The sequence below is a fragment of the Buteo buteo genome, chromosome 4 (assembly GCF_964188355.1).
Source record: "Buteo buteo chromosome 4, bButBut1.hap1.1, whole genome shotgun sequence".
NCBI lineage: Eukaryota > Metazoa > Chordata > Aves > Accipitriformes > Accipitridae > Buteo > Buteo buteo.
In genome coordinates, this window is record NC_134174.1 from 30899538 (window position 1) to 30919934 (window position 20397).

Below are 20397 nucleotides of genomic sequence, written 5' to 3' on the forward strand. Positions count from 1 at the left end.
CCGCCTCGCCGGGGGTGGGGCGTCGTCATGGCGGCGGCGGCGGGCCGGCGGCGGGCGGCGGTGCGGCGGAGCTGAGGATGATCTCGCGATACGCGCGGAAGCCGGTGCCTCCCGGCGCTCTGGAGATGTGAGTCGTGTTCCCCCCCCGCTCCCCGGCCCCGCTGTCCCGCTCCCCGCCGGCCCGCCCAGGGCCCTGCTCCCCGCGCTCGGGCCTGCCCGCCCGCACTCCCCCTCAGCCCGAAAACCGGGCCCCGTTGCCTACACAAAGCGGCCGAGCAGCGGCACCCGTTGACCGCGTGTACCCCGGGCGGGGCGGGGGAGCCGGAGCCGCCGGCTGGCGGTAATGCTGGGCCGGGCCGGGTTTCGTTAACGCGGAGCTGTACGGAGCCGGTGCCTCAGCGCGGGGCGGCGGCCTGCCCGAGGGCAGCCACGGCCACGCGTTTGCACCGACCCCGGCCAGCGAGCGTACTCGTCGCTCGAAAAAACACAGGTGTGAGAGAACGTACTTAAATCCCTCTTCTTGTCTAATTTTTCTTTTTTTTTTTTTGACCCAAGAGGTAACTGGTGCCTAGGCGCTTTTTTTTTTTGGGGGGGGGGGGAGGCGGGGGGCGAGAGGTTTAAACAAATACACGTAGGTTTTGGTAGTTAGCTGCTTTTTGTTCCTGCACTTATTGCTCACTTGCTCACTCTCCAACTACTGCGACTTTTCTTGTCCCTCTTTCCTTGATATTTTGACAAAACAAAAAACAGAGAATGCTGTTTCTCCTAACTTGCCTGTGCATAGTTTGGTGGCTACCCTTGTTCTGTTTGACTGTAAGTCTCCTACAGGGGTAACGACATCATATCTGCTTTTACAGAGCTGTAGATCAATTTGCAACAACATTTTACTTTTAAAGGAAGACACTGATTTCTAAGCAAAGACGTTTAAGTCCATGTTTAGCCTAGAGTTAGTTCTGATACCTTAATTCTAAAGCTTTGGTAACAAGAATTAGCCTTCTAATAATAATAAATGAGCTCTGGTATGCAAATTAGTGCATTCCTTGAAAAGCAGAAAACCCCCCCCAACCTGTAAAACTTGGGAGCTCTGTAGATGTTTATTCTTGTAAGTAATGTCAAGTTCCAACTTCTTGTTTTAGACAAGGACTTCCAAAACATGCCTTGCGGCATCATCCACTGCCTGAGGTGTGCTCAGCCACACCTGCGACTGAAAAGGATGGCCAGATCTCAAGGTACTTGTCATCACATAAAATGAATCTTTGTCTGGAGACAATGGCAAACGCAGGCACCTTTGCATTATCTTTACAGAAGTGATGCAGTTAGTAGGCTTAGGCTTTACCTCAGATCTGTATCAGTGCAGAACATGTCCCTCCTATTCTGGAAATAATAAAAAGTGTGTAGATGTGTTCTGTTCCCAGCTCACAAATAGCCCAGGTCATCTAATTTTAAGATAGAAACAAGAGGAGAAAAGATAAAAATAATTCCCGAGTGGTGTAGAACCAGGACTAGAAATAGTCTGCAGTTTAACTGAGATTATTTTTAGAAAATCTACGTTTTGCTTGACCTCTAGACTTACTTTGTCATTGAGATTATTAGGAGTTATAGTTGTTACAATTACTTGTGTACTATGGCTTCTGCTTAAATGCCTCTGAAGTAAATATTTACCCTATGAACACTCTTATCATAGCTAAGACCTCTTCTGATATATCTATGCTTTTCTGTACAGAAAGAAAAGTTTACTTACCCACTTTATTTGTCATTGTGTATTGTTGGGGTTTTTTGCTTCCTTTTTTTTCGTCAACATGTGCGCTTCAGGGAGTCTGAAATCTGGAAGGAATCAGATCACCCTTCTGTTACTCCAGCTGATCATGGGAATTCATGGTCTGCTAGTCAGAGTTACGCCAACACCTCCACTGAAGACAGCTCAGTCTTCTCTTGGGGCTATGATGTGAGTAGCATGTAATCATCCAAACTAAATGTAGCACAGTGAGTAGAAGGACATTTGAAATACCATTGCAAATATATTTCAGGATAAAAATGAGGATTGGATCTGTCAATAAATCATAACTTTGGAAATCCAAATCACTTAATGCCTAAGTGTGTCTATACAACATAATAAATGCTGTTATTGTGGAATCATAAACATGAGCGGATGACTTTCAGACACTTGGTGTGAGTTTATCTAACATCTGCATACTTACATGTTTCTCAAAATATGGTAAGCCCCTAAAATATTATTTTCATTTAGAAATACTTGTTTTATTCTCCATCTACCAAAACAAAGCATGCTGTTGCTTTCTGTGAGGCGAGATGGAACTGTTTACATTTACATTACCCAAGAACCGACCCCATTTTCTAGCTACATGAGAACATGTAACAAAGGTCCTGAGCATCCTTCACTTTCACAGTGTTTCACACCGGTCTGTGTTGCTTTCTGTTTTGCTGTTGTCTGTGGACGTTGCAGGCAACAAACTTTCCATTTCATTAAAATGTCACTGAATTTTATCCCTCCTGTTCTGATTTCTTTGATGTAAATTACTATGTCTTTAACTTAATATAATAATACAGATATTTCAAAATGTTTTAACAGTTTTTCTGTTGTGTCAATGTAAGCTTTTTACATAGCTACCATCAGTCTTAACAGCAGTCTGTGTCATCTCCGGGGGGAAGTTATTTAAAGTTAATGTCTTTCTGTGCAAAAGAAATAGAACTGTTTAAATCAGTCCCCGCTAAGCTTTAAACAAATAGTTGTCTTTTTCAATCGTAAAAAAATTCAATTAAAAAAACCCTCCAAATGCTATTCACTAGGTATTTATTGGATAACTTTCCTTTCTAGGAATTTGATAAAGCTGCCACACAACAAGTTCAGCAAATGTTCAGACAAATTGATGAGCTTCTCTATGAGCAGAAGGAAAATGTGCATGTTGAGGGACTGCGGGAAGAATGCCACCAGTGGACATCCAACTTTCTTCATCTCAGGTATTTTATTAATCAACTAATGCTAGTACCATCACAGAGTTATAAAAGGGTAGGGATGGAAACAGTTGCTTTTAAAACAATGATAGTAGCAGGGTGGTTTTATGCAATTATATAGTAGACAGAGATAAAAAGATTGCTCTGGTAGCCTGCCTGCCATTGTCATTAATAAACATTTTGCCATCTCACATTTGATTCCTTGCCAGAGGATTATTGCTATTTGCAACTGACTTGGCCTTAACATATCAAAATTCTCTTAGAAAAGATGTATGGTATAGCTAAAAGCCACGTGCTTAAAATAATTTAAAAATCCTCCTACCCTAGTTGAGCAGTCCTTATGGCCATCTGCAAACTTAACTTTTAAATCTTCATTATGTGTACTTGAACAGTTTTGTCCATATTCAAAAGTCTTACAGTTAGCAGAGCATAAAAAAAACCAGCAAAATTTTCCTAATGTATTTACCTGACTCAAAGCAATCTGTACTGGGGAAAACTCCTGCAAGCACGTTTAACTATCACCAAGAAAACTGCATAGCTTCCCTACAGAATTTATACGATTTGCTGCTGTGTGTTCTTATACACTTCAATAATCTTACTTTCAACATTTTCTGATTTATTTATCCTTTGCTTTTGCCATGGCAGGGTTGTGGGGAAGCAGATAGTGATCCCCACAGATGAAGGGTATGGATGGTATTCAAGCTCACCTTCTGGCAGTTTAGGTTCCTCAGGTGCAAGTGCACCACAAGAAAAAGATTCTAATGAGTAAGTACCAGCGGTTAACCCAGACCGTACCAAGGTGGGAAGGTAATTTTGTTCTCAGTGGACTGCAGTGATAGGCTTCTTAAAATGTGAAGCCTAACTCCTTTCTGTTAGGCTGAGTTTTCAACACAGCACGCTTCCCCCCCCCCCCTTTTTTTAACTAGTAGTAGCACATTCAGAATAGCAACACTACATAGCTGTGCTTATTGCTAACTACAGTAAACTGGCCAGTAAACATAAATACCTTTGCTGCTGCTGACTTCTTAAGAATATGTATGTATTGCAGCTGGGTTTATTGTTAATAATTATTAAATTTGTGTAGAACTTAATACAAAGCACTACATTAGTACTACTTTTATCAATTAATGTTTTAGAATGTTGTTTTAATTAGCTTTGATTTTTTTTCTGAAGTTTCAAGTTCCTTAGCAAGAATTAAAAATATCCAAACTAAAAGAGTTTTTACTGTAACGCGTAATTTGTTGGCCTCCCTGCTGCTTGGCCTTAACTACCATGTTGTCTCTCAGTTCACCAAATCCTGCTATTTGAAGTGGAATAACAACTTATTTTCATTTCTGCTTTCTGAAAACTGTCACCTGTTCAGATTTAGTGTTTTTGGCAAGAAGGTACCTCTTTCTGTTACTCCCGTTCACAAAAAGGCTGACCATTCCAAGTCTCCGACCTTGTGTTCTCCAGAGAGCGAAGAAGGTGAAGATGGAGTAATTGTCTCTGAAGGCGTAATGGAGGAATATTTAGCATTTGACCGCAGAGATGTGTAGGTATTGAATATTAAGATAGCAACTAGTAACAGTATCCTGGAATTCCTGCTGTTGACATAAATATTTGGTTTTGATAAAGTATTTGATGAATTTATTTTTTTTATATATTTCCTCTAGAGAACTTTCAAAGGCCTGAGGTTGCTAAGGCACTGCGAATTCTCCCAATCCATTTCCTAGAACAATTTATTTTGCTAAATTATTTCTCTCAAATTTCTGTAATTTTTCATACTAGCCATTTTTGTGCCTGGTTTAAATAGTTCATTCTGTCATAACTAAGAGCCTGCTATGTATTGGCATTTAATAAGACTTGTTTAAATGCCATTTATTTTTTATATTAAGTCAAATTCATTGTTGTTTGTTATGCACCAGCAGTGTGCTGCTTTCATTTTGTACTAGCATTTTGGGTGGAATTGTACCTTTCCAGATTTTCAGTGGTAATTTAATAATTAAAGTGGATTTGATGCTTGGCAAGAAATAATTACCGCTATTTTTATCTTAAGAAGAAAGGATTAAGGGTGGCATAAAGAGGATCCTTTTTGCCCCTTTACTTTATTCAACCCAACAATATGAACATATGGCCTGGGTAAGGACTCTGGATGGTGCTATCAGTTGCTAACTACTCAACTGGTTTTAATAAATAAAGCCACTTAGCTGCATGGACCATGAGATTCGAATTGATAGGTGGCTTGCTTTGACCAGGCCAGAGAGACATTGCTGCAGCAAACAATATTGCTGTCTCTGTAAAATAATGATAGAAGTATTATAGCTTTTTCTATTGGTATCTCCTTTTTTCCAAGGTTTGTAGCTTTTTGATGTTAAGTACTAATTCAGGGAGCCGATATGAAAGCCATAATAAATGTTCTTGTATCAGTGTTATTTTGTCCCTTCTGTAACATTTCTTTTGGCAGATGAACATAAACTTTTTTCAGCAGTTGTCTTCCAGGTTTCACACTTCAGAATACCTCTTGCATTGTGGAAGAGTCTGCAGCAAAGGCCACTTGCTGCTGTGAATTACAGTTTTTCTCCCCTCTCACTGAGTACATCTAAGTGTCTAAAACTGAATTAAGCCTGTGCCCTGAACACCTCCTGGCTGTTAGAGCAGCAGGCTGAGAGTGGCATTAAACAGTCACGAGTAGTAACATTCCTCTCTCTTGTCTTCAGAATTCTGCAGTGACATTAGATATGGAGTCTAACAATGTGATGAACAAATATCACTGTAACTATTAATATTTATTTTTAAATGGAACTTTGATCTCCTTGGTAAATTACTTGTTATTCATGAAGTATCATTTATAGTCATTCTGTACAGGGAAACCAAGGTGTGCAGTAATAACGTGATTGTCTCAGTCATTTTGCATTTAGGTCAGTGGTAGATACTGGAAGAAATAACAGTTCAAGTGCCCAATGTACAGAAGCTTGCTGCTTTCAGTATTAGACTGTTATTTGATATTGGTGTTTATTAAACTATCAGCTCTCAGAAAAAAATTATTGTGTGATAAATACAGAACTTCTCCTGAAGTAATGTCTTCAAGCTGTTCGGTTAGCTGCCTTGACCTATTTCAGTTTAAGAGAAAATAGAACAGGAATGCAGCCTTAGCTGATGTTTTAATCCTATTAAATAAGTGCAACAAAATATAGTAGACAAAGAAAATGTGTTTGTGGTACAAGTAATGCTTACATTTTTACAGCGAGGAGGAGTTGCATGAGAGGAAAATGGGACTGTCCTCTGGTAGACGGAAATTGGGGTTTCCTCCTATTTCTCCATCTTCCTGCATGAAGGATTCTGTGCTGACATTTGTGTTTGATGACGTGTGGAGTGAAGTCCTAGGCTGCATGGAAGAATTAATCTGCAGACACTGGGAAGGGTCAGCCTCTGGTAAGGATCACAGTTAAACTGCAGATTCAAAAGGGCATTTCAGTTAATTTTGCAAGGATGCAATGAGAGAGAGATGTATTTGGGAATAATCTTTTTGGGGTGGGGGAAGGTTATTTTGTTAAGTGTGAGACATGCCTTCAAAAGACTTAGTAGAGCTTAGCGTCTAAGGGGACTCTCTTTAAAAAATTTGGATTAATAGCACTGTCCACAGCTAGCAATGCCAACAGTCTGTATTTACAGGAATTCTCTCCTGCTTTGCACAGATGATGAGAAAAATATCATAACAGTAGAAACAATCAGAGCAGATGCTGGAAGCCCTTTGCAGTTTGATCCTCTGCCAGCATTGTTACCTCGTATGCCACAAACTAAAATGCCCTCAGTGACATCAAACCTGGTAAGTATTTTTAGCCAGCTGGTTTGCATAGGGACAAATCAATACAGTGCTACTTAAGCAAACATATCAGTACATCAGGGGCCTGTTTAGATACGTAACTAGTTTGGATTTTGTATGAATGCTGACTGTCCTTTCTAACACTTAAGTTCTGTTATTCTTCCCTTGCAAGTTTTAATTCCTACTTTTCTCTTTAAAATTAGTATTTTATATATGTATTGGACAACCACGTGGTTATTGTTTGTTAATGATGTAGTTCTTTCTACATTTCAATAACGTTTGAACTAAATTGTGAGATCCTATTCTCACTAGCTTACCTATAGCTAACTCACAGGCAATAGAGGACAAATCTCAGCGCAGTTGTAAAACAGTTTTCTTTTCTCAGACACTGAAGTTGACTGTGTAATCTCCTAGAGTGGTGAGCACCAAAGCATTATCTGTTTATTCCATTTTAATTCAACTCTTTCCTTCTTATTTATTTTTATTTCTTTCTCCTTTATTTCTACCCCTGCCTCTTCCTCATGTTCCCCTTACTCTATGTGTAGTGCCCAAAACCCAGATGTGGCCGCAAAAGCAAAAAGAGGAGAAAAACACCTCAAGTATGTATGCTGGAGAGATTAAAACTCTGGTATTTTCTATTTGCTGTCGTTACGGTGGGTGGAATTCAATGTTTTTCCAGATCAGTCTGTATTCCAGGAAAGGAGTTTGCAGTTCTGTTCTTGACATAAAATGTCAACATACACTGAAGATCAGTTTTGTAAAGCTTCTGATTATAGCCATTGTTGGAAGATCCTGTCATGCAAATGAGAAGCTCAGTTGGAAAATACTAAGTATGACATAGCATGGTAGGAAACATTTTCTAAGCACTACCATTTGCAAGAAAAATGGAATACTAAGATGCCTATCTTAGATGGAGAAATAATATAACTGAGTATACACCTGGATGTCATAGAAGAAATTAATTCGTTTCCTCCAAAATTACTTACAAGATCAAAATGTGTAAATATGTGTACACGTCACTGCCAAACAGTAATTTACTTATTTATTTTTTAATCTTTCAGGTAAATCTCTCTCAAGGGTCAAGCACTGGCTCTCAACGTAATCTAAATAGCTTGATGGTGATACATGGGATCCAGTTACAGCAAAGGAATCTGCCTGTAACAGAGAAAATACTGTAAGAACTATGGCTTGTCTGTTGTAGAGCAGAGCACTCTCACAGTGAGAGGGATCCAACCCAAAATATTGTGAGATAATTTTCTACACTGGACAAAGCAATTCTCAATTATTTTACTGCTTGTTTGTTTATTTGTTTGTACTGTATGAAACAGTATACTGCTATTACAGGTTTTCTGTTTGATTGGTGCTGGCTTACCACTTAGTGAGTGGCTGTGGCATTACTGTTGGCACTGACATTCTGAAAAGAGATAAAGCTCAGAATGGGATAGAGAAACTGATTTGCTCAGTTCCTAGAAGAGGACTTGTGTTAGATCTAGGCTATGGGTGTGAAAACTGTTGGTTACAGTATGGGTTTTTTTAATCCATTCTATGATTAATTCTTACTTTTATACTGGAATCTTCAATCAGAAAGTTCATAGTTCAATTTTAAAAAAAAGCCTTCTTTTTTCTTTTCCATCCCCTATTCTTTTCTAGTTTTGCTGTAAATTACTTTATATAGTTATGTAAAAAAATGAAAACGTGTTATCCCTATCCATACATAATATTATTCATGTCAGATGTAGATAGATGAGTACTGTGGTAACAGGATAGTTATCTGCCATGTTGACCATATCTCTTTTGGTTTTGTAATTCTTTTGTTAGGGATGTGGATGACAAACGGCCAGGCTCCAGTTCCATCCTCTCTAACAGAGTGTGGCCAAATCGTCCTCTAGAGCTCAGCACATCATCCCTATCGCATTCCACAAGAAGGCGAAACCCACCACCACGTACCCTGCATCCCATCAACACAAGCCACTCTCGTACTGGGACCCCTGGGTCTGTGGACGATGTCTTCAGGGGAACTCGACTGTATGTTTCAAAACCAGTTTCTCCCTACAAGTTACCAGATTTAGAGAACCCAGCTTATACAAAAAGCATTCAGTTGAACAGAAAGAACATGAATTATTGAAGAAATTATCTGCCCATTAAAGCACAATCTCACCTGAGAAAGCAGAGTTGCTAAAGTTGATGTTTGCTATGCTATGAAGTGTGATTCAATGAATCACTTACATATTTAGGTACTTTTGCACACAAACTATAGACCTCAGTCTGTCCAGCAAATACAACCATCTCGACATCAGCTTTCTTTTTCTATAGCCTATTTCCAAGATTAACTTAAAAGTCTACAGTTTTTGGAGGTCAAACTTCCTGTTGCTATCCTAGCCCACACTGGGGTATAAAGAAGGTGCTCCTTTTACATAGGTTATGACTGACCAAAGGACTCTTAATGAACTCAGTGAATGCAGAATCACATCTAGAATATCTTACTTTTGTTTGGCATAATGATCTGACTGAATGTAGTCATTTACAGAGACCACAGGGTATTAGGAAACAATGCAGGTTTTAATATACTTGTATATTCCATGTATTGTAAATTGACATGGTTTCCTTTTAGTTTTGCAGTTTAACTCTAAACTCTAGCCTGTTGGTTTTTTGTCATGTACTAGTTAGAGACTTGTTCCTTGTCCCTTCACAACTGATGTTTCTACTTCCAATATTTTATGCTTCTGATCCCTTTCTTCAGGCTTTGATCTATTTTACAATTGTTAACATCTCCCCTTTATTACCATTTATGTTTAAATGTACATAGAGAGCACTAGGAAAGTCTTTTTTTAAAATGCTGATTATAGTTTGAAGCTTTTCTAAAGTATTCTTACAGAACATCCTTCCTTCGGTCAACTCCAGAACATGTATAGAGCTAAGGCCTCTTGCTCATTCTAGTACTTTTCAAACATATAGTAATATACAGACACCTTTCATGTGAAAAGGCTCTACCTAGAAAATAGAATACTTTTCCTTTTACATTCCTCCTGTGACTAATGCTTAATTAATTTTGTATTTTGTGCAATTAGATTGGTTTAGCTCCTTTTAAAAGGCTTCTAAAAGCACCTTGCACCTGTTCCTTCAAATACTAAAACAAAATATGGAGAAAGTAGAAGCCTTGTTTTACCTCCAAGACATTTTATTTGACAGTTGTAGTATGTAAAAGAGCTACAGTATGCATTTGCATTATGTAGCTTTTTTAGTTGCTCTGCTTAAAATATGGCCCACTGCTGTTTTCTAGGCTTGCTGTTTATCTTCAACTGCTAGGCTGAAGTTAGCAGTAAGCAGTACTTCATCCTAAAGGTTATGAACAAAGAACAGAAAATAATGCTATGTCTGGGAACAGGCAGACAAGATTCTACCATTGTATGGTAACTGTCCATAAAGACACCTTTATATATATGCAACTTTATTCTGCAGTACCAGCTGCACAGCATACTTCTTCAAAATGCACCAAAGGAGGTGCTTTTCAATCACAACTAGTTTTTACATACACCCATTACCAGGATTTCTGCTGGGGTACTCATTCTCAGACTTGCTTTGCCTATATGCTTAATATTAAACGTTCAGAAAACTAGAAGTTCTTGTTAATAGATGAAAAAGATTTCCACCAAACTTCACCTGCTGCAGAACTCCTTTTAAATCATATCTCTAACCACCTTAACACCACCATCTTGTAGCAAAATTCTGCAACTATTGCTCTTAGTTTTAACATTGTTTGTCTACATAATGCCAAACTGACAACTTTGTATGTTTATACAATGTCAAACATCTAAACTTTGTTTTTTCTGTTCTTTTGGTGCATTTCAGTCTGACTGCACATGAGCAGCTGACCTCGCCCTCCCCGCTGCCACTAAGCCGAAATAATCTCCTACCACCTATTACTACCACCAACACGGCAGAGCGAACAAGCACTGCAGGATCCCAAAAGCAAACGGTAATAGGCACAATTTTAATATTGGATAGCCTAAAATTGTAATTGCTGCTGATTAAATTACCTAACCGGAGAGTTCCAATTTGTTTGTTATCTTGTAAGTGGCAGCAACTGAAATAGATGCACAAAAAATGCCATATCAACTTTGACTAACAGCATCCCCCATAGTTGAATGCTTTAATTCCAATTAATGCCAGAATTTTCTTCCTCCCCATAACTAGGTGTAGAATGATTGACTTGGAAAATTAGCTTTAATTCCTAGGCTAATTACTTTAAATGTACTGCTGCAATAAGAAGTAGTCATAACTGTTATTCTTCAATGCAGAAATCTCGAGGGAACTCAAGTCGAGCTCACAGTGTAACAACACATGAAGATACCCACCAGCAGCTACAGGAGCGGCTTTTCTTACCTGATCCTTTCTCCAGGCCTAACACAACCAACGCATTCTTGGTAAAGCATGGCAAATTATACCAAATCATCCTTAGTTACTCAATAGTGTGCTTTGACAATTAACATAAGTAAACATTACTCTAGAACTACATGTCATAGGTAGGTGATTGGTGCCAGGGGGTTCATCAAGTTTGCCATTTGATTAAATACCCACAGGTTAGCAGAAACATCATTGCTTGGCACTTCTGAAACAAATGGGGCAAGTCAGTTGTTCACAGATAATGATCTTGCTACACTCCCCACAGCCTCCCTATAAGCAGCTGGTAGTACTACACTTTTCTTGAAGACTCCAAGTTTGAGATGCTTAGGGGAAAAGCCAAGTGTTACTCTAGGTATAACATTTGAACTATCATCTACACTGGTAATCTAGCATCTTCTGTGAAGGCTTAAGAACTGTGGGGTAGGAGAGGATGCTTTAAAGTTTTGTATAGACATTAAGAAGTCATTTCTGCAGCTGTATTCAGAAACACAAGGGCAGGATAGTCTTCATTGCTTTCTCACACAAGTTTGCTGTACTATTAATGTCCAGTCTGTTTCAGTATCAAATACTCTTGGTTTAATTTATTGAAACATGAAACCAATATCTTGTCCTATCAAACGAGTATTTTTAGCTAAGCTTTAAATGCTGTAATTTCAACAATTGCTTTTAAATAGCTGCTTGTTCGGTTTCTGTATATAATTTCAACACCTGACTTCACAGTTACAAGTGTACAAACTTTGCAAAATCTGTTTTGAAACAGAACAATTTCCAGAAATGGTGAGAATGATCACTGGGCCAGGTGAAGGCACTCTAAGTAAGAGTGTTATAGAAGTATATTTTCTACTCCTAAAGTTGATTTAACCCTCCTTAAACTCATAAAAGCTCTACTTAGACCGTTACAACATATTACAAATTAGGTAATATATGCTTCAGTAGTTTATAACTGTATTATAATTTTGATGTTTAAAATTCTTTTCATGCAAAGATAAATAACTTGAACTGTCTTTTCAGCCAGATCCACAGCACCACCGTTCGTGCACTGTTATTGATTATGCTAATCAATCTTGGACAAGCAGAGGATCAACAGGTCCAGGTATGCTGATCAGTCATAGAATTTAATAAGATCAAGCAAGAGGTAGGCTTTTGGGACCTGGATGCATTGCCTACGTAGGTAATTACATTGAGGAGGTTTTTCAAAGTTCTATTTAACGTTTTAAAATTTCCATTATACAAGTTTCATACTTGCATATAGAGTATGTTTGGGTGTGGTTTTTTACTACCACTTAGTATTTTAAATCATTTAAGGAAACTTAATACAATCAGCCACAATGCCCCTCATGTCAAAGTTAAGCACAGGAGGTGCCCATTTAAACAGGAACTAGCAACAACTACTTTCTGTCCAAGGATTTTTCTTCTGCTCAGCTATACAACTGAAAGAAATTGCATTATGTCCAAAAGAAACTTACTTGCACTGTATCTGGAAGAGATTGTACTAGATCTGCACTAGATCTTATATTTGCAGTAGATCAACTCAAAATATATTTTAAAGCTAGTAACTGTACCAGTACAACTCGCATGCATGCTCCAAAATCAATATATGCTTGTACTGTTTAATTTGTAACAACTGGATGAACTTTGTAGTGTTACTTAGATGAAATTAATTTTGGGTTATGCTAAAATTACTTATTTTTAATTGATCAAAGTACCAAGGCAGCAGGAAGGCATTTTTATTGTGCATGTCATGCATACCCTTTCCTCCAGTTTTGCTTCTTTCACTGCAAAGTCATCTCCTTAAATTGCTTATGGTTAATACACTTTGAAACTAGTATATGCTTCAGAATAGCTATGTAGTCACAACCAGGGTTGTGGTTCTTTTTTAATAGTAGGAAGCTACAAGACTAAGTTGCACACTTGTGTACACAAGTGTTACAGTAAACCAATTAACCTTACTTGTTTCAACTTTACCTTCAGAGATTTAGGTTTCTCACCTCATGGCACACACAAGGTCTAGTCTAATCAGTTGGGAGGGATTTTGTTCAGAGATTAGAGTAGAGCAAAAGTTAACTTTTGTGCCCTAGAACAGCTTTTTTGAATGCCATCTTTATAGCTCTCACCTGAGTTCACCTGGAGCACTCCCTGTTAACTTCGTATTGATGCTAAGTATCACCTCCACCTGGAAAGGGTGGCACAGAGAGGGGATTGGATGCACTTTCTGAAAACTAGGTCTGTCAAGACAAGTTACATTGGATTTCTTTCATCACAGGGTTTTGGGATTCCTTATGGAGTTGTCAGAATTTCCCCACATAAAAATATACTAACAAGATAGGACTGAAGCTGCAAAAGTTAATGGAAGATGCAACGGTTAAGGTAGCAAGCACATGGGTGATTATTAGGGGTCAGGAGGGGTCTTTCAGCTTGTTTAGTAACTGAATGGCCTGCTACCACTAATATAAGTGGTACAAGAGGTAGCTTGAGTTCAACAAAGGCACTAACCTGAAGTAACTTGGTTTTAAACAAGAAACAATTGGTTCCTACTGAAAAATAAGTATCTGCTTCTCCTCCCCCCCCCCCCAAAAAAAAAGCCCCAGTATCTTTAAATGCAGGATGAGGTTTATGGCCGCTGTATTAACAAAAAAAATAATTTGAAATCAGCAGAAGAACTTTGTAGACTTCATGTCTACATGTATATTTTGTGAAATATCGAGGAATACAGTAGTTCCCTGCAATGCAGCAACTATGAAAGCACAAACTTTGCCCCTTTTGGGAAGGCCAGTCACATGTCTCAAACATGCATACATTAAACACAGTGCAGTTGATAGCCACATATTAAAATAAAAAGCATTTTAGTTTTAAGCTAAAGGAGATTTATTTGGTACTTAGTTTTAATACCTGCCAGAATTTTTAAAGTTGTACATGATCTCTATTTATTAGGTCTTCAGCTGCATGGTTCTGTGAAACCCCACAGTCGAAGTGGATCAGTCACAAAAAACAAACAGGGGTTCTGACATGCCATGAAGAAGTATCCATCCATCTCCAGAGAGTCATGAACCACCTCTCATTCTCAGCAATGTCAACATTGTTTACAGAGAGTTTTCAAACACCCTTCTTTATGAATAGTTATTTTTATAAGTCTAAGAAGCAGCTGCCAAAGATTAGAAGGGGTATACTTACTTAAACATTCCATTTTCTACTAGTAAAAAAAGTTATACTCCAGTGGGCAGTAAAGCCTAACACCTAGAAAATCTAGCAAACACTCTCAGTCATTGCTGTTTTCCCATTACTGGCTTGTGACTGGTTCATGTTGTTACAGGCAGGTGCTGCAGAACCTGCTGGTTTTTTCATTAGCTCTACAGAAGATTAATCAGGCCTTCCACAGTGGTAGTAATTTAATTTTTTAAAACTGTATTTATATGTTTAAAGCAATATGCTATCAGAAGCAAGCACTGCACCTGATACTGCTTCTACAACTCAACTTAGACAAGTTATGAATCCTGTAGTAAATGCAGCAGATATTAACACAGTTGTGTAAAAATAAGGTAGCAAACCAGATGAACAGAATTGACCACTTAGCAGTAGCACACCACTGACTTGTCCTGTATTATATACTTATACCTCTTCCTTGGTGGCTGAAGAAGGTTTAAGAGGCAAAAAGGAGTCTCTTCCTGCAAGTCATTCCAGACAGTATTCAAAGAAAGTACATTATTTTCCTGGTGAGATATTTTATGGTAATTTCATGGAATAGGTTAGTCTTCCTTTCTAACAATACCTGCAGTTATATAAGATTTCTGTACTCCACCAGGAAGTTCCACAACCCACAGATGCAATGTAGCTTTTAGTAGATGTGTTCTGCACTGTGTGACAACATACCAGACGTATTAGCTGTAGTTGTCCTTGTGGCTCCAAATACAGCAAAAACATGAAGTACAAGCTTCTCAGAATAAACTATTAGTTGAAAGTCTTACTCCCAAACAGAAAGTGCCAGACTGCAAGTAAGTGTAAAGACAAGGTGAGGATAACCACTTACTGTATTTTAACAACGTTAGGACACCGCACAAAACCAATTGTTCCCTTACAATCCTAAATTTCCTTATTAATGTTTTCCTAAATTACAATTCATAATGGAAAAGACTTGTCAGTATTCTTTATGAAGTGGCTCCCCTATTTCCCCACTCTAAGTTATGCAAGCTAGCAGGAGTCCAGTTGATCCAAGCATGCTGTAATCAAAAAGAAGGGAAAAGAAGCCAAAGCAGAATTGTGCAAATGTAACTGGGTTAACTTTCCTTTGCATTTCTAGAGGGTAAAAGCAGCTGTTGTCTCAATCTACTTCTCTTAAGTTTGCATAGAGATAAATTGATGCTAAAGGGAGCCCTCCATTCACTAAACCCTTTCAAAAATACAATTTCTCTTAACAGTTAAAGACTACTGGAACATTGTACAGTGTGTCATTTAGTTATGTCAAGCTACCTGGAGATAACCGTCCCGTTTCTATCAGTGCCATTCCTCAGGGACCAAATTAGTTTTCTGTAGGCCTAGTGCATAAGACTCACAAAAATATATAAATAAACTAGAAGAGACTTCTAGAAACAATGTATTATTTTATAGCCTAGAGTAGTCAGTGTGTTAAAAAAGTGAAAGCAGTCTCATAAGGTAATTTTTGGTTTCTGTACAAATGGTTGACACCAGAGCCTTCTCCTTGGCTGTTAGATAACTATTTTGTACAGTAGAAGTAATGTTCAGGCCACATGTTATGCAACATAAGGACATACTGTACTCTCTCAGCATCAGGATAATTTTTCAAAGCAGCCAAGTAAAAGGGAACAGAGTTACCATCTACCTCTAGCTTCGCCCCAGGAAGCTCTATTAAATAGTCAGTTCCTGAATGCTATCGCTGAGGCAATGAAGACCTTCAACTCAAAAGTAAGTGTTCACCCTCTGGCTCGTAAGCCTTTGAAAAATGATCCACAAGATAAAGCCAGGCTCATTCCTTTGAGCTATAGTAAGTTGAAAACTAGTTACCCTTCAAATTTATGCCTCTGCACACTATGTCAAATAGTTTAAAAACAGCTGAAGCAAAAAACTTCAAAGTATTTGCACATCTTACAGAAACAATTTGCTTCTGAAATAACAGAAGTGTTGACAAATACAATGAAGTAGCTAATCACTACCATCCTACAGCAGACTTGACTGTGATGCTATTGAAATAACATGCAATACATTTCTAAGCTTTGGAACTCCTTGTCATGTGACATCACAAACCCTAGAAATACACAGGACCAACTCTGTTCTGTGGATTTTTAAGTTTATTACTTCACCTCAGTGTGTAAGAGAATTTCTGCATAGTCATATACATGCTGCAGTCTCGTATTCTTCCCAAGGCATCTGCCACAGACAATCAAAGACTGAACACTAGGTGGCCCTTTCATCTAATGCAGCATCACGAGCACATATGCCACAGTTAACAATATAGCCATATTTTCAGCTGCTATAGCAGCATGTAGTATTTACTTGACTTAACAGTCAGAAGAGTCAACGTGATCAGTTTGTTTTGAACAGCTACTTAGAAAACAGAGAGGACTGGAGAAGCAACATAGCACAGAATTCTGCAAGAACTCTTCATTTATTAAGTCTGCAATTTTCCAAAGTATCTTTATAAAACTACTGGAATATCTGAAAAACACCTGTTGGGCTGAAGTGCAAGACCTTCAAAAACAGCAGGTATGTTACAAAAGAAGTGTGTGAACAGCAAAAAATACAAGGTTTCCAACTCAGAAACCACAGGAATCGGCATTAAAGACTCTCAAAGGTGTAGGATTACATCATTTTACCATCAGCTGTACCAATACAAATTAGCTGTTTAGAAGGAAGGTGCTTCAACACAAGTTTAATAAACGCACCACCATCCCAAACATCACACTGCTTCCTCACTGTAACAAAACTTTTAGTCAAGAATCTGTTTGATCTTAACTGAAGAGCACCCAAAGGATTTTAAACAATAGCACCAGAATGCTTTGTCTTTCTTGTTGATGATGGTTCTGTGTCATACCTCCCAGTCACAGCAAGTTGATGCACACACACTCCGAAACAGTAGCCCAGAAAAACTCTGAAATTCTCCCAAATCTGCATGTTCCCATACAAAGTGATACCTGATATTTCAGCCTATACAGTTCTTTATTTCTTTCCTTTCTTGGCTGCAGTCTTCTTTCCTCCTTTTTTAGCATTACTCCCATATTTTGCTTCCAGTTGGGCCAAAAAGTCATCCGTTTCCTTTTTTCGATCTTTATTTCTGCTCTGGGGAGGAAAAAAAAAAAACAAACAACAAAAAAACAACCCAAAACCAAACCCCAAAACTTTTATATTTCTCAACACAGATGTTCTATTGCAGTTAGACAGCTACATAAAGTCTTGGAATGTATTAAACAGGGAATACAAGCTACAGAAAGTATAGTACTGTTAAGCAAAAGCCTACTTGTATACTCTAGGCTCTATACCTAACTTCCTAAAGTATCAAGACAGAGGTAAAGAGAGGCTATAAGAATTCATGATGTAAGGCTAGGAAAACCAAAACAATTTCTAGTTTAGACCCAAAACTCTATTACAGTTTAAGGAATGATAAAGTATGAACATTCTAGGAAGCCCACTGGATGATAAGAAAGAAGAAACAGAAAACACTCTGAAAAACAGAACGTAAACAGTATGTTTCTTTCCTCAATCCCAAAGAAAAAAAAGCAAAATAGTAAGACCTATCAAGTTCTACATCCTCATGGAATCCCTCAGAAAGAAAAAAATCATTAACACTCCCTATCTTACTGCCTAAAACAAGAAGTTAAATATTTTGTGTATGCAATAAGGATATTAGAATAACTTTGTACATTTTTAAAAGGACGCAGGTAATAAAATCCATACCATACACTGACTATTGAAGTACATAGATAGTTAACATTAAGGTCAGGTTTTAACCTCAGGAACCCAGAAGAGTTGCAAGGATCCAAAACACAAAGATGCTCAGGGACACCAAAATTATAAGCCAGTAACGTAATTGTCTTTAACAGATAAGAAAAGCCTTACTTCAATCAGTGCTTTCAAGTCATCTTCTCCACTAAGGCCCAGTTCGTCTTTAGTCTTTTCTGCCTCTCTAGCTTCTTTTTCTGCCTAAAATAGTAAACCACCTTTTTTAAAAGAAGTATTTTGCACGTAATTTGACAAAGTCTTCTAGTAGTTACCACTTTTTTTTTTTTTTTTTTAAATCTGTATACAAACAGCTGCACGGAAACACAGTTTCCAAGTTTGGACACAAATGAGGAATCAAAGAAAGCCCATTCTGGTTCCACAATTTAGTAGAGCAGAACAGTTTTTTGCTTTTTCACAATGCTGAATGTGATGCCTGTCCCCTATCCCTGTTCCCCCCACCCACACTTTTTTTGTCTTAACAGCTACTACATTTCCTTTAACTTAGAGAAAGGTTACTGTGATGTGCATATAACATATTCTACAAAGTGTCCAAATAAACCCAGGTTGGAGAAGTAGTCCATTTAGTCCAGAATCTTATTTCACACTTGCCAAAAGGCAAGCATAATATATTTCTGCCGTGTACACTTCTTAACTCCAGCAACTCATAGCTTTGTAAATAAATGCAGGGACATGGTTAACTGTAATAAACCGCTGTGTATAACAATGATATAAAAGAAAGTAGTACTAGGCAACAGCCTATTACAACTCAACAGCCTTTCACAACAATTTCAGGGGGGCAGGGGTAGAGAACACAGGTGGCCAAATGTGAAAATCAGATACTGAGCAAGGTCTGTAACCCAGCAATCCTGTGGCAAACACTTGTCTCAGGAACAGTTTCATTTCTTTCTACCAAGGGAGATTAAAAACTTATCATAAATAATGCTTTCCGTGGTCTCTGATTGATAGAACCTACCCGCCTCTTTCTTGCAGTCATTTTCTGCTTAGACTCTTTTACAAAGCTCTTGTAGCGTGGAACTTCTCCAGACTCAATGGCTTTTTCTATGATTTTCCGTATTCTTGGTTCATCTGTATAGTCCGCACACAACACAGACTGCATTATACTGTCCATGTCACCCTCAAAATCCATATACGCTGCTTTGACATCAGCTACCTCTTCTTCTGAACCTTTATAGTTCTTTTCGAAGTCTTCAATATCTTTTACCGTGATCTGAAGCAAAGAGGTGATGCTTCTTGAGTTACACTTTATTCACCAGGAGAATTTCAAAGACAGCATAACCCCCTCCCCCTCCAGTGTTCTACACAAAGCTCGTAAGGGAGACACGGCGACAAGTCTGAGGCAGCAGGCTTCCCCTTCCCGTAGGGTTTGCCCCCGCTGAGGTGAGCCCCTTCCCAGACCCCGGCCCGGCTCTCACCTTCTTGAAGAGCAGCCTCCAGTACTCCTGCCAGTCCCACTCATCCCTCAGCGCCTCACCCTCCTCGTCCACCGTGCCCTGCTCATCGTACAGGGCGCGCTGCTCCTCGTCGCTCAGGACGGCGTACGCCTTGCCGAGGATCTGCAGAGACACGGGGACCGGCCGATCGGTCAGTCAGTCAGTCAGGAAGCGGGCCGGCCAGTCAGTCAGTCAGAGCCCACCATCACCCTCCCGCGCTCACCTGGAACCGCCGCGTCGCCTCCTCCTTGGCATCAGGCTCAACGCGGTCGGGGTGCACGCGGAGGGAGGCGCGGCGGTAGGCGCGGCGGATCTCCTCGGGCGAGGCCTCCCGGCGAACGCCCAGGACGCAGTAGAGGTCGGCGGAGCCGAAGGCGGCCTCGCACTGCTCCAGCAGCCCCATCCCGCCAACGCCGCGACGCCGCCCCCGCCCGCCAGCCCGCCGCCTCAAGAGCGCCAACCGCCGCCGCGCCCCGCCCACCTCTCGCGAGAGGTGGGCGGGAAGGCGCGACGCGCATGCGCCGCCGCCCCGCTGAGGCGCTGCCGCCCTCAGCCACCGGCGCCGCGGCGGGGGGCCGGGCCCCGCCGGAGCGATGTCGGCCCTCTCGGGATTCGCTGTCGTGACCTGCCCGAACCGCTCTCCCTGGCAGAAGGGGAGCAGGCTTGGGTACAAGGCAGGAGCTGGGGACGTGCCTGGAGCGGGGGCTGTACCCGGGCGGAGTTCCCCCGTCCCTCTCCCGGGCGCGGTTGGGGTTCACGTCGCTCCCTCTCGGGGACGGGCTGGGAACCCGCGTGTGAGGGAGAGCCTCCTGCGTGGGG

The 20397-nt window shown here is 39.8% G+C and overlaps 2 protein-coding genes and 1 long non-coding RNA gene across 4 annotated transcripts; 1 reads left to right on the forward strand and 2 right to left on the reverse strand.

Annotated features, from left to right (window-relative positions):
* Positions 1-24: 24 nt before the first annotated feature.
* FAM149B1 (family with sequence similarity 149 member B1) lies at positions 25-17506 on the forward strand. Of its 2 annotated transcripts, XM_075025440.1 has the most exons (15): positions 25-127; positions 1137-1229; positions 1813-1945; positions 2834-2976; positions 3616-3735; positions 4334-4504; positions 6197-6384; positions 6648-6778; positions 7321-7374; positions 7837-7949; positions 8594-8800; positions 10625-10751; positions 11074-11199; positions 12191-12272; positions 14111-17506. In XM_075025440.1, exons 1-15 carry the CDS (start codon positions 78-80, stop codon positions 14182-14184), a joined length of 1812 nt encoding a protein of 603 aa, XP_074881541.1. In that variant the 5' UTR covers positions 25-77; the 3' UTR covers positions 14185-17506. The 2 variants fall into 2 exon arrangements, with proteins under 2 accessions (XP_074881541.1, XP_074881542.1); XM_075025441.1 differs by lacking the exon at positions 7321-7374.
* Positions 1270-4466, reverse strand: LOC142030042 (uncharacterized). The gene is made up of 3 exons (XR_012650073.1): positions 4360-4466; positions 1742-1824; positions 1270-1436 (listed from the first exon to the last, which is right to left on the reverse strand). It is a non-coding gene; the product is annotated as an uncharacterized LOC142030042 (long non-coding RNA).
* On the reverse strand, positions 7805-20034 carry DNAJC9 (DnaJ heat shock protein family (Hsp40) member C9). The gene is made up of 6 exons (XM_075025442.1): positions 19802-20034; positions 19561-19701; positions 19101-19355; positions 18245-18328; positions 17323-17467; positions 7805-7930 (listed from the first exon to the last, which is right to left on the reverse strand). Exons 1-5 carry the CDS (start codon positions 19979-19981, stop codon positions 17348-17350), a joined length of 780 nt encoding a protein of 259 aa, XP_074881543.1. The 5' UTR covers positions 19982-20034; the 3' UTR covers positions 7805-7930; positions 17323-17347.
* Between the last annotated feature and the right edge of the window lie 363 nt (positions 20035-20397).

Bases quoted from the DNA above. Each gene is read 5' to 3' on its own strand.
- FAM149B1 (XM_075025440.1), top strand. From the start codon at position 78: ATGATCTCGCGATACGCGCGGAAGCCGGTGCCTCCCGGCGCTCTGGAG. The intron at 7,950-8,593 runs GTAAGAACTATG...TTCTTTTGTTAG, and splicing joins CCTGTAACAGAGAAAATACT to GGATGTGGATGACAAACGGC. The intron at 12,273-14,110 runs GTATGCTGATCA...TCTATTTATTAG, and splicing joins CAGAGGATCAACAGGTCCAG to GTCTTCAGCTGCATGGTTCT.
- DNAJC9 (XM_075025442.1), bottom strand. From the start codon at position 19,981: ATGGGGCTGCTGGAGCAGTGCGAGGCCGCCTTCGGCTCCGCCGACCTC. The intron at 19,356-19,560 runs GTGAGAGCCGGG...TCTTTGCTTCAG, and splicing joins GGAGGCTGCTCTTCAAGAAG to ATCACGGTAAAAGATATTGA. The intron at 17,468-18,244 runs GTAAGGCTTTTC...TTTCCTCCCCAG, and splicing joins ACTTGAAAGCACTGATTGAA to AGCAGAAATAAAGATCGAAA.